This window comes from Eutrema salsugineum, unplaced genomic scaffold, assembly GCF_000478725.1.
Source record: "Eutrema salsugineum unplaced genomic scaffold, Eutsalg1_0 scaffold_14, whole genome shotgun sequence".
NCBI classification, from domain to species: Eukaryota; Viridiplantae; Streptophyta; class Magnoliopsida; order Brassicales; family Brassicaceae; genus Eutrema; species Eutrema salsugineum.
In genome coordinates, this window is record NW_006256877.1 from 3,006,047 (window position 1) to 3,016,302 (window position 10,256).

Consider the following 10,256-nt stretch of genomic DNA (forward strand, 5'->3'; position numbering starts at 1 on the left):
GGCACATAAGCTTGTGCCATATGTGGAGAACGAAATGCATGTGAGATGTGTGGAAGCAAATACCTTGACGGTGCATGAGTTAAACAGCTACCACCTTGAGTACAATGGGCGTGATGGCAAGGTTTATCTGGTTGATATGAGAAATAAAAATTGCAGTTGCAAGAGGTTTGATATCGATAAGTATCCGTGTGTGCATGCAATAGCAGCTGCTATCTTTATGAGCGGGGATAGAGAGCTCCATCTACGTGAATTTTGCTCCCACTATTATTGGATGGAACATTGGTCGTTGGCTTACTGCAGGACAATCTATCCAGTCCCCCATAAAGATGACTGGGTTGTTCCTGACAATATCCGAGCAAAATGTATATTTCCTCCAGAAATAATTAAGAAAAAAGGACGCATCAACACAACTAGGCATCCATCAGTTGGAGAACATCGAGGGAGAGGAAGAGGAGGAAGAGGAGGAGGAAGAGGAAGAGGACTAGGAGCATGGTTGTTTAATGATCCTAATGTACCAGAGCAAGAGGAAGGAGAATAGTAATCGCTGTACAACTAGTACAACTATCGGGTACAACTAGTATAACTATTCATGTACAACTAGTATAACTATCGGGTACAACTAGTACAACTATCAGGTATTGGATCTTCTTTTTTTTTCTTTTTTTTGTTTTATTTAAAATACCGCATTTCGGAAAGCAGTATGTGTTTAAGGATTTAGAAAATAGATATGTAAATCCAACTTGATGCATTTTTGAATATTGAGAACACAAAAATCATATTTTCATAACATATACCTTATACTTCTATGACAACTATTACAACTAATGCGATATAGTTATAAGAAATTAACAAAAAAACATAATTTTATACATTTAATTATCTATATGTGTCTTAAATGTCTTATTATTAACTATTTTCAAAAGTAAAACAATAAAAATGTAATTTCTAGTACGATATAACTAATAAAATCGTTTTATCTATGAAATTGTGTAATAAAAAAAAATAGAGTACAACTTACCTACTTGGGTACAACTTTGTATATTATTTGACGGCGCGAAAAAAGTAATTAGTTATTTTTATAATTATTTTGCTGGCGCTCGTGTAGTTTGACGGCGCTCGTGTATTTTGACGGCGCTCGTGTAATTTGACGGCGCACATGTGGTTTTTGGGCCTGAAAATTTCCTTTTGTTCTAGTTTCAACAACACTAGTTGTACGCAATAATACCAGTTGTACTAAAAAATCTGAAAACATAATTTAATTAAAACAGTAAACCTCCTAATAGTTTTAACATATCACTAAAACTTGTTTCACCTAACATAAAAAACCTCCTACTAGTTTCAACCTAAACCATCTACTAGTTTCACCAAAAACCAATAACTAGTTTCAACAAAAACCAAAAAAAACTTGTTTCTTCTACTTCTTTTTTGCAGCCTCTCGTTTCTTCCTTTCTCCTGGTGCATCATTTTCGTAAGGAGTGGATATATGCCTCGATGGTTTACCCTTTCTCCTATTCCTAATGAGCTCAGCCGTCCTTTTAGCCTCAGCACTCTTCCGCATACATATTTTGTAGCGTGGTTTCTTTGCTGGTGGTTCAGGAGTCTCCGCAGGTACAGGTGTAGGTGCGTTTGTGGTCTCCACTGCAGGTACAGGTACGTCTGTGGTCTCCTCAGGTACAGGTGCAGGTGCGTCCCTGGTCTCCTCCGCAGGTACAGGTGCAGGTGCGTCCCTGGTCTCCTCCGCAGGTACAGGTGCAGGTGCGTCCCTAGTCTCCTCTGCAGGTGTCTCCTCCATACCGTTATCACCTACATTGCAAAATATTTTTTTTTTTAACATACACTTATGAGCGAGGAAAGAAATAAATATCTTTTTTTACCTCTTGCATTTGATCCTCCACCTGTTTCATACACTCTCCCCTCATCTTCATACTGAAAATCCATAAAATATGAATCTCTCCTTTGATCAGCTATTTTCATTTCTACAGACTTCAGTCTTGTGTCCATCTCATGAACCTTCTCATTAATCTTCCTAAACCCTTCTTCCATTTTCTCGTTAATCTTTATAAACCCTTCTTCCATCTTCTTCAACACATCCTCACTTCCTACCGCTTCAGTATCTGTCGGTTTGGGCAATGGCTGGTCTTCTCGCGATTTAACAACTAATAGGTACAGATCCTTCAAGTGTATTTTCTTCTTTTGTTGGACTAAAATCGTGTGTCAACTATCAACAACAGGGTCAGAAACAGTATCATCCTCTCCTACTTCGAAGTCATCCCATACATGCTCGTCTAGGATGTCAAGCAAGAGTTTGGCTTCTCCATCTTCAGGTACCAAGATACTAATAATATCCTGTTTAACAAAAAACAAAAATTAAATTAAACTAAATCTCTAATAATGTATAAATATAAAATTAAAGGAGACTTCTAAACCTTTGTATCTCCAAGCATTTCATAAATATCAGCTAAAGAAAATCCTGTTTTGTCTGTTCTCTTAAACTTCCACTTGCACATTTTTGGACAATCACCATCTGCATTCCCAACTTTTTCTTGAAATGCTGCTTTTAGAACCAGGATAGATTCAAACGCCAAAATCTGCACATATAAACGTACTAGTTATGCCAGTTCTACCAATAATACCAGTTCAACTAGTTGTACCTGAAACACGAGTTGTACCAATACTACTACCTATACACTATATCAAGTTGAACCAAGAATACTAGTTGTACTAATACTACGATTTTTAGTTGTACAAGTTATACTGAATTTAAAACATATAACATTACCTCTAAAGGCAATATGAACCCCGGAAAAGTCCAATTCCCTCAAACAGATCCTCCAAAATGAACCACCAGATGTGCAACCTCAGCTAAGACGTCATCAAAAGTGAAACGACCCCAGGGAAACGTTTCACACAGATCCAGATCATCCACCACTCGGAGAATGAATGGGTCTATGGATCCACCATATTTCTTGGACTTTCCTTTGATGACAGTTGCTAAGAAGAAAAGTACAACCATCTTCAACCGATCAGTACCACCTTCAATGAAATCCATTGATTCCAGCTTCTCACGCACCTCTTTCACCTCAATATTAGTCTTTCCAAACTGCTCCTCCACAAAATACATACTCCCTAACTGTTCATAGTCGGCTGGATAATGGTGGCAGAATAATCCTGAAAGAAGGCCGTGTTCTCTGATTGAATACCGAACAGGCACACCATTCACAACAAACCAACACTGCCGCTGCTTGTCTGTCACTGCTGTTCGGAGAAGCAACATCCACATTCCCATTAACATTTTATTCTTCTGGATAAACATGTGGACAATATGCTTGAATTGTGGGTGGTTCTCAAACCAGTTTCTCTCTGAGATATCAAGCCTCTTGAAGACTTCCATGAAATTAAAGGTTTCACACCTTGATTGAAGCTTCGGGTATAACCGATACTCGCTTTGCTTGAAGAATAAACCTCGAGGTTCCATCGGTATTGAGACGTCCTCTTGCTGCAATCAAAACGCATAGGATAAGTGAATATAAGTGTATTGGTACAACTAGTATTCTTGGTACAACTAGTATTCTTGGTACAACCAAAACCAAAAAATAAGTTGTACGCGATAATTCCAGTTGTACTAAACTACATTTCGTTCAACCACAAGCAAAAATCAGTTGTACGCGATAATTATAGTTGTACTAAACTACAATTCGTTCAACCACAAGCAAAAATCAGTTGTACGCGATAATTCCAGTTGTACTAAACTACATACCGGTAGACCACAAGCAAAACTCAATTGTACACGATAATTCTAGTTGTACTAAACTACATACCGGTTGTAATGGATCATTATTTGAGTTTGAACCCAATCCTTCTTCTGATGCAGTAGCATACTCAGCCTCAGATCTCTCTGGTTGAGAAGGTGAACCCCTAGTCGACATCCTCCAAAAATTCTGAAACAAAAAATCAGAAATCAGTTGGGGTTTAGGGTTGAGGGAAGAAAATCATAAATTAAGGTTTTAATTACTCTTAAGCCTAGAAGATACCTGTTCGGCGATGACGGAAGTGTGAAACGGCGGTTGTGGCAAGCCTAAAACGGCGACGGCGACGACCCTAAATCAGAAGGGTGAAGAGTGGAGAGTGAGTGCAAGTGAGTGGCGGTGAGCGAAGAGTGTGGGGATTTAATCGAAGAGGAAGAAGATGATGGAAGAAGACGAAAATGATGGAAGAAGATGATGGAATCGAAGAGTCCGAAAATGATGGAGTATGGAGATAATGGAATCGAAGAGGGGAGATGAAGGAGGTGGGAATAGATCCGATTTTTAGGGGGTAAGGTTTAGGTTTAGGTTTGCTTTCTGGTTTAATTAAATTGGATGGTTTAAAGGCTGGTTTAAAATAATTAAATTGGTTTAGTTTAATTATTTCGGTTAAGTTGGTTATAAAAATTGGATTTTGGTTTGAGTCTGGTATTCTGAATTGGATATGTAATTTGGTTATTCATTAATGGTTTTTTGGTCTTTTTATACCCTTTTGTATTAAAAAGAAAATCAAAAACAAAATATAGAGATAGAAAGAGTATATGAGAATTTCTTATAAGGGAGAGGAGTATGTGAGGTTAAGCTCCATATGTTTAATCACGAGGTGAAATATAAATATCTAAATAAAAAGTTGCGTTAATAAAATGATAAAAGAAAATAAAAGGGAATTTTAAAAGGATTGCAGCGATTGCCAAATGCAAAAAGAAAAAGAAAAAAACACGACTAGAAAACTGGTAACTTTTTCCTTTTGTCTTAAAAATAAATTAGATTCATGGGTTATAGAACTTATAACGTGAGTTTTAAAGACTAGGGTTTTGTAAATGTTTGTACTTAATCCCGAGCCCGAGGACACGTCAGTTAATCATAGCCATTTTCAAAATGAAATTTTCCCGAATGCACTAGAACTAGCTCGAATCATGAGCTCTTGATCTCTATTTTACAACTGTGTGCTCACTCTCTTCAATATCTGTTACAATGGCTATACTCGTATCGACTTAAGAGAGAGAAGGTGAAGGAATTGTAGTATGACTTTATACTCTCAGTGTCTCACACGTACCTTAATGAGAAGCACCTGCGGCCTGGATCAATCTACACGAAGATAAGACCCTCTCCTTCCCTTAGAGGTTTCAATACACACAGAGAAATCAGAAGATGAAAGACACATATTCTTCATACTGCTTTGCTTTTTATAGAATAGGAGATTCAGTTTTTTTTTGTTTTTCAAATCCGTCCTAGAATCCACAGAGACAATTGGCTCATCAATTCTGGTTGTTGTGACATTCCGGAATTGCTTAGATTCTTGAGATTCACATTTGAAGAGTTTGTATACCACGCCAAATTGTGTGTGTAACTACATTTGAATAAAAACTTGAATTAGTTGTTTAAGAGAAGTTATATCAAATACCAACTAACACATGGATTAAAAGATATATAAATATTTTTCTCTTTGAATAGTTGTAAAAAAAAGGAAATCTGAAAAAGAAAACAAATTTTGTATGTGAGAGTAGACTTACATCGACAATACATTATATTTATAAAAAGTTTATACTAATAACTAATATATTATGAATATAGAACACTTTATTTATTATTTATTAATTAATTTTGAATGAGATGTTCATGAGCCTTGAGAGTTGAGACAACAAAACGACTATGGTTTTGCTGTGTCACGTTCTAGAATGTGAATATCTAATTTATTTATACTTTGCATCTCTTCATTGATTTCTATGTAAAAACCAATTGACAATTACAATAAATAAAACTGTTCATAATTTCGTATTTTTATATATTACATCAGGTACGGTGTGTTATGTGTACTCCTCCTCATTCTACTTATTGAAATTGGGATGAATCATATTGAATGTATTTATCTTATTCATCATTCATTGCTATATTGTGCAATATTATAGATGTTTTTATTATTTTGAATGTAAGTTTAATATATGAAAGTGTGTAAGTAGTAGAATGTAAGTTTCATTTATTATAGAAATTTCAACGTGGAAGATAAAACGAAATAGATCTTGTAAACAACATAACTCGTAAGAGCAGTATTGACTAAAGAAATTTATATATGCTTCACCAATTTTTAATTCTACCTCATATGATATAGTCTATACTATAAAAGATGCTGAACTGACTTACACATCAATACTGGAGAGAGCGATGTTTCCTTTGAAATTTTAATTTAAAAAAAAAATTTTCCCAAAAATTCTTATAATGTTTCTTCACGTTCTCTTCACATTCGTTGCGAGTCTCCCCTAGAAGGTCTTTTAAAGTTCCCATCATAGCGGACTTTGTTTTGACGGAGCTTAACCGTCGCCTTTAAAATGGTTTCTTTCTTTAAAAACCCTAATCTTATGCAGACTCTGTCTTTGCTGCAATTTTCGAGCTCACTGCTGCATTGGTTTAATCGAAAGTGTAATTTCTTCTGTTTCCGTTTGAAATTTGCTATCTTTTCATCATGGGTTAAATGTTAGTGACCCCGATGCCTATGTTAATTAATCAAATATTGTTGTTTCAAATTCACTGTTGACAAATTTGGTAGCGGATACATTCAATTTTGGATTATCGACATGCGATTGTGTGGGTTTTGTGTTCTGATATGGGGTTTGTGTCCAAGTTTGAGTTCGACACTGATTCGAATGCTTAAAAAAATATGTTATTTTGATCGCATGTTTCTGATTTTGGCTCAGTCTCATTTGTGAATTATGAGTTAAATTTTTCATTTTTTTGGGTACTCGCACTGTAATCCAATGGTGATGAGCTATTAACCAGCTTCAAATCTGACATCTCCTGGGCTTTCACCATTTGCAGGGCAGGAGAGCAGCTTGTGGGGATAGAGCAAGACCCGTCTAATTTTACACCTTCGAATACGAGATTCCAGCGAGGAAGCTCTAGCATCCAGAGAAGGTTTAGCACCAATGAATCTATCAATCTCCAGATTCCTCTGTACTTCAAAGTTTGGGTTCGATTCGGGAACCTGATATGATTTTTTATAAATATATGCTTAATTAGGGTTTCACGATTAATTGTGAGCAATTTGATTACCTGCTATATAGTTGTTTTTAAGAAGACGCACATGTTCATGATCATGATTTATATTCATATCTTTGAGAAACACAACGAAGCTGAGGTCAGTGTTTGGATCCTTCTTCTTATACATGTTCATGATTTATATTCATATCTTTGGCTGGGTTTTTAAATTACGTAGATGAGAATGTAAATTCAAAAGGATTAGTATTTGGTCAGCGTTTTCTAATGATCTGGTTATACATTTACATATTATTCCCCTCATGAACTGTGGTTTTAGATATTTAATATCCTTTTTATGGGTTTGTCGGATTTGGATTAAAGAAGAGAATTTACTAAGATTGGGTGATTGTATTTGAGTTTTTGAAGATGCAGATTGTAAAGAAAAATCTGGGGAATGCAAAAGAGGAAGAAACAGAGTTTTTTTTTTTTTTTGGTAAAAAGAGGAAGAAACAGAGTTATTGGACGAAGGTTTTGTTGATCCTCACACTAATTCTTTTCCCCATATGTTTGGGTAATTTCTCCTAATACTTTTAGAAATTGTAAGAGAATTTAAAAAAACAGCTTCTATGTTGTTGTAGAATTATGTTTTCTGTTAAAGAAAAAAGGTCATCGAAAACAAGGAAAAATGGTTCAAATTAGAAGCTTTCAGAAACCACTTCTTATCATATCTTCCTATTCTGTTTAAGTGGATAACTGGAGAATAAACATGAACCTCTGCCTTTTCTTGCCAAATATATGTATTACTTGCTATCTATTTATATTTACTGTTTACTAATAAATTATTTCAAATTTTGGAGGGTTATCGATCAAAATTTGTTATTCGAGATTATGTGAATTAAAGATTAAACAAAATTTTGATCTATGGAAAAATATGAATCATATACATATTAATATTGGTAGGTGATTTGTAAACTGTCATTTCTTTTAAAAAAGGTCCAATAAGATCAAAAACTAATTTGAAATATATAAAAGCTTCAGTCTCCAACAAAGAAATTATTTTCAACAAATTCCACTTATTCCATAAAAATGTGTATTAAATTTATAATGATTTAATTATTTACTAATACAAAATAAACCTGTGCATATGCCCGGGTACTTACCTAGCAAAGGTAAAACGTAAGAAAAACTTTTGCTTTTAGTGTATTAGTAAATTTCTCAGGATTCAAATGATAATAGTAATGATGACTTTTATCTCAGAAAAAATAAATGAATAAAAGGATTTAAAAATTTACCGTTATAGACAATTTTTGTTTTGATTTGGCAAATAAGATTTATATTATTCTATAGAGTATATATTTTGTTTAATGCATAGACTATAAAGATCTCTATATTATTATTTGAGTAGACATTTTAAAATATAACATTTATTTTGTAAAATATTACATGATATGCCATTACAAATAACAAAGAATAATTAAATAGGAAAGGATATAGTTGTCTTTCAACTCTATTGTTAAAAATATGGAAAGTCTTTATTTCTCATTTAATAGAATATATTTATTATTTAATTTCTAAATTCAAAAATATGATAGTTTTTATTATTTTTATTTTCAAATGATATTATAAAGTATATTTAATTAAAAACGTGAAAATAAATTTTTGAATTTAGAAATATTATAAAAGTCAAAATTAAAAGTTATGATATTAAAAAAGTGGTGAAATATTTTTTTCAATAATTTGCTACATTTGATTGATTATATACACAAATACTTTTTTAGTTATTTTACTAAAAATTTGATATGAAAAATTGATTTTTAAATAAAAAAAGTTTGTGGTGAAATGAGAGTTATTAAACGGTGAATATTATAATTAATTATTAAATTTTAATCCAATACAAATATGTTAAGTAAACGGGTTAGTTCGATATGTACAGATTATAATTTTAATTTTTTAATACCCACAAAAAACCTCAAAATTCAAAATATTAATTTTTAAAAATAGGTAATATATTCAATCTACTAAATTATAGATTTTTTAAATTAAATATAATTTGTTGTATATTTATTTATTATATATCAAACCTAAGTGTAAAGAATATTATATTATTTTCATATATAGTTAAAAAAATAAAATAAAGTTTTTATAGTTAGTGAACAGATTATAAATATCAATTATTAAACGATGCAAATTAGAGTTGATGATTATAATATTATAATTTTTATATAATAGCCTAGATAATATTTTAGTTTAGTGTCAACGGTTTAAAACAACTTATTTTGCTTTACACGCTTATAAAATAAATTCATATACGGATTAACTCATTTTTTATAATTCAAAAAAATATATAAATATATACAAATCAACTCATTATTTAAAATTCACAAAAATATGCACTATATTATTGTAAACTTTATAACAATAACTATTTTTACAAAATAACTGTTTTCATCAAATTATTTAAATTAGTTAAAGATTAAAAATATATCTCCTGCACTATAGCGCGGGTTAATCCCTAGTAATTCTAATAGAAAATTATAAATGATAAACTCAAATAAAAACAAATAAAGTTATACTTATTTTTATTTTAACAATAAAACAAAAAAAACTATTTAGTTTTTCAGTTTTTGACCAAACTAAACCGAAACTAAATCTTAAAAATATGATAACTAAATAGAGAGTTTTAGGTTAAACTATAACCAAACCAAATCATTTCCTGGTTTAGTTTGGTTTGGTTTTTTGTTAAGTTTTTTTTTCCACCCCTAATTTGTAAGATGAGGGTGAATTATTTGATTGAGAAAATTTTGTTTTTTGAATTAACTTGGTAAAAATATATATATATATTTTTTCTTAAAACAACCCAAAAAGGTCAGAATATATTCCTTTAGCATATATTCGTTTTGAATTACTTTTCTACCTTTGCAGAGGAGATTTGATGTTTCTTTACTGAAATTTTGATCTTTACTTGTGGAGATAATTTTGCAGAGGATTTGATGTATTTTTACAGAGATTTGATCTTTGCTTGTGGAGATAATTTTGCAGAAGATTCTTTACTTTTCCAACTCATATTACGTAAAAAAGAAAATTATCACATTCAAATTTAGTATATGTTTGTCGAGTTGAAATCTTTTTGTCCAATAATCAATTTTTTTGGGGGGGGGGGGGGGTCGTATAATATTCAACGGGGAATTGTCTTGTTCATTATCAAACACGTTATGATATTTTTCATGGAAAGATACACAAGGGCTAGATTTAATGATTTCA

The 10,256-nt window shown here is 32.2% G+C and overlaps 3 protein-coding genes across 3 annotated transcripts in view; 1 reads left to right on the forward strand and 2 right to left on the reverse strand.

Annotated features, from left to right (window-relative positions):
- Positions 1-538, forward strand: part of LOC112088574 — an 887-nt gene extending 349 nt beyond the window's left edge. The window contains exon 2 of the mRNA XM_024158976.1: positions 157-538. Within this exon, the coding sequence (XP_024014744.1) occupies positions 157-538 (382 nt within the window). The remainder of the gene's footprint in view (positions 1-156) is intronic.
- An 876-nt stretch (positions 539-1,414) lies between these two features.
- Positions 1,415-2,076, reverse strand: LOC112088575 (myrosinase-binding protein 2-like). Its single transcript, XM_024158977.1, has 2 exons — positions 1,875-2,076; positions 1,415-1,803 (listed from the first exon to the last, which is right to left on the reverse strand). The coding sequence occupies exons 1-2, from the start codon at positions 2,074-2,076 to the stop codon at positions 1,415-1,417; spliced, it is 591 nt and encodes a 196-aa protein (XP_024014745.1).
- Positions 2,077-2,214: 138 nt separating this feature from the next.
- On the reverse strand, positions 2,215-3,926 carry LOC112088576 (uncharacterized protein At3g43530-like). The gene is made up of 4 exons (XM_024158978.1): positions 3,819-3,926; positions 2,825-3,496; positions 2,427-2,588; positions 2,215-2,346 (listed from the first exon to the last, which is right to left on the reverse strand). Exons 1-4 carry the CDS (start codon positions 3,924-3,926, stop codon positions 2,215-2,217), a joined length of 1,074 nt encoding a protein of 357 aa, XP_024014746.1.
- Between the last annotated feature and the right edge of the window lie 6,330 nt (positions 3,927-10,256).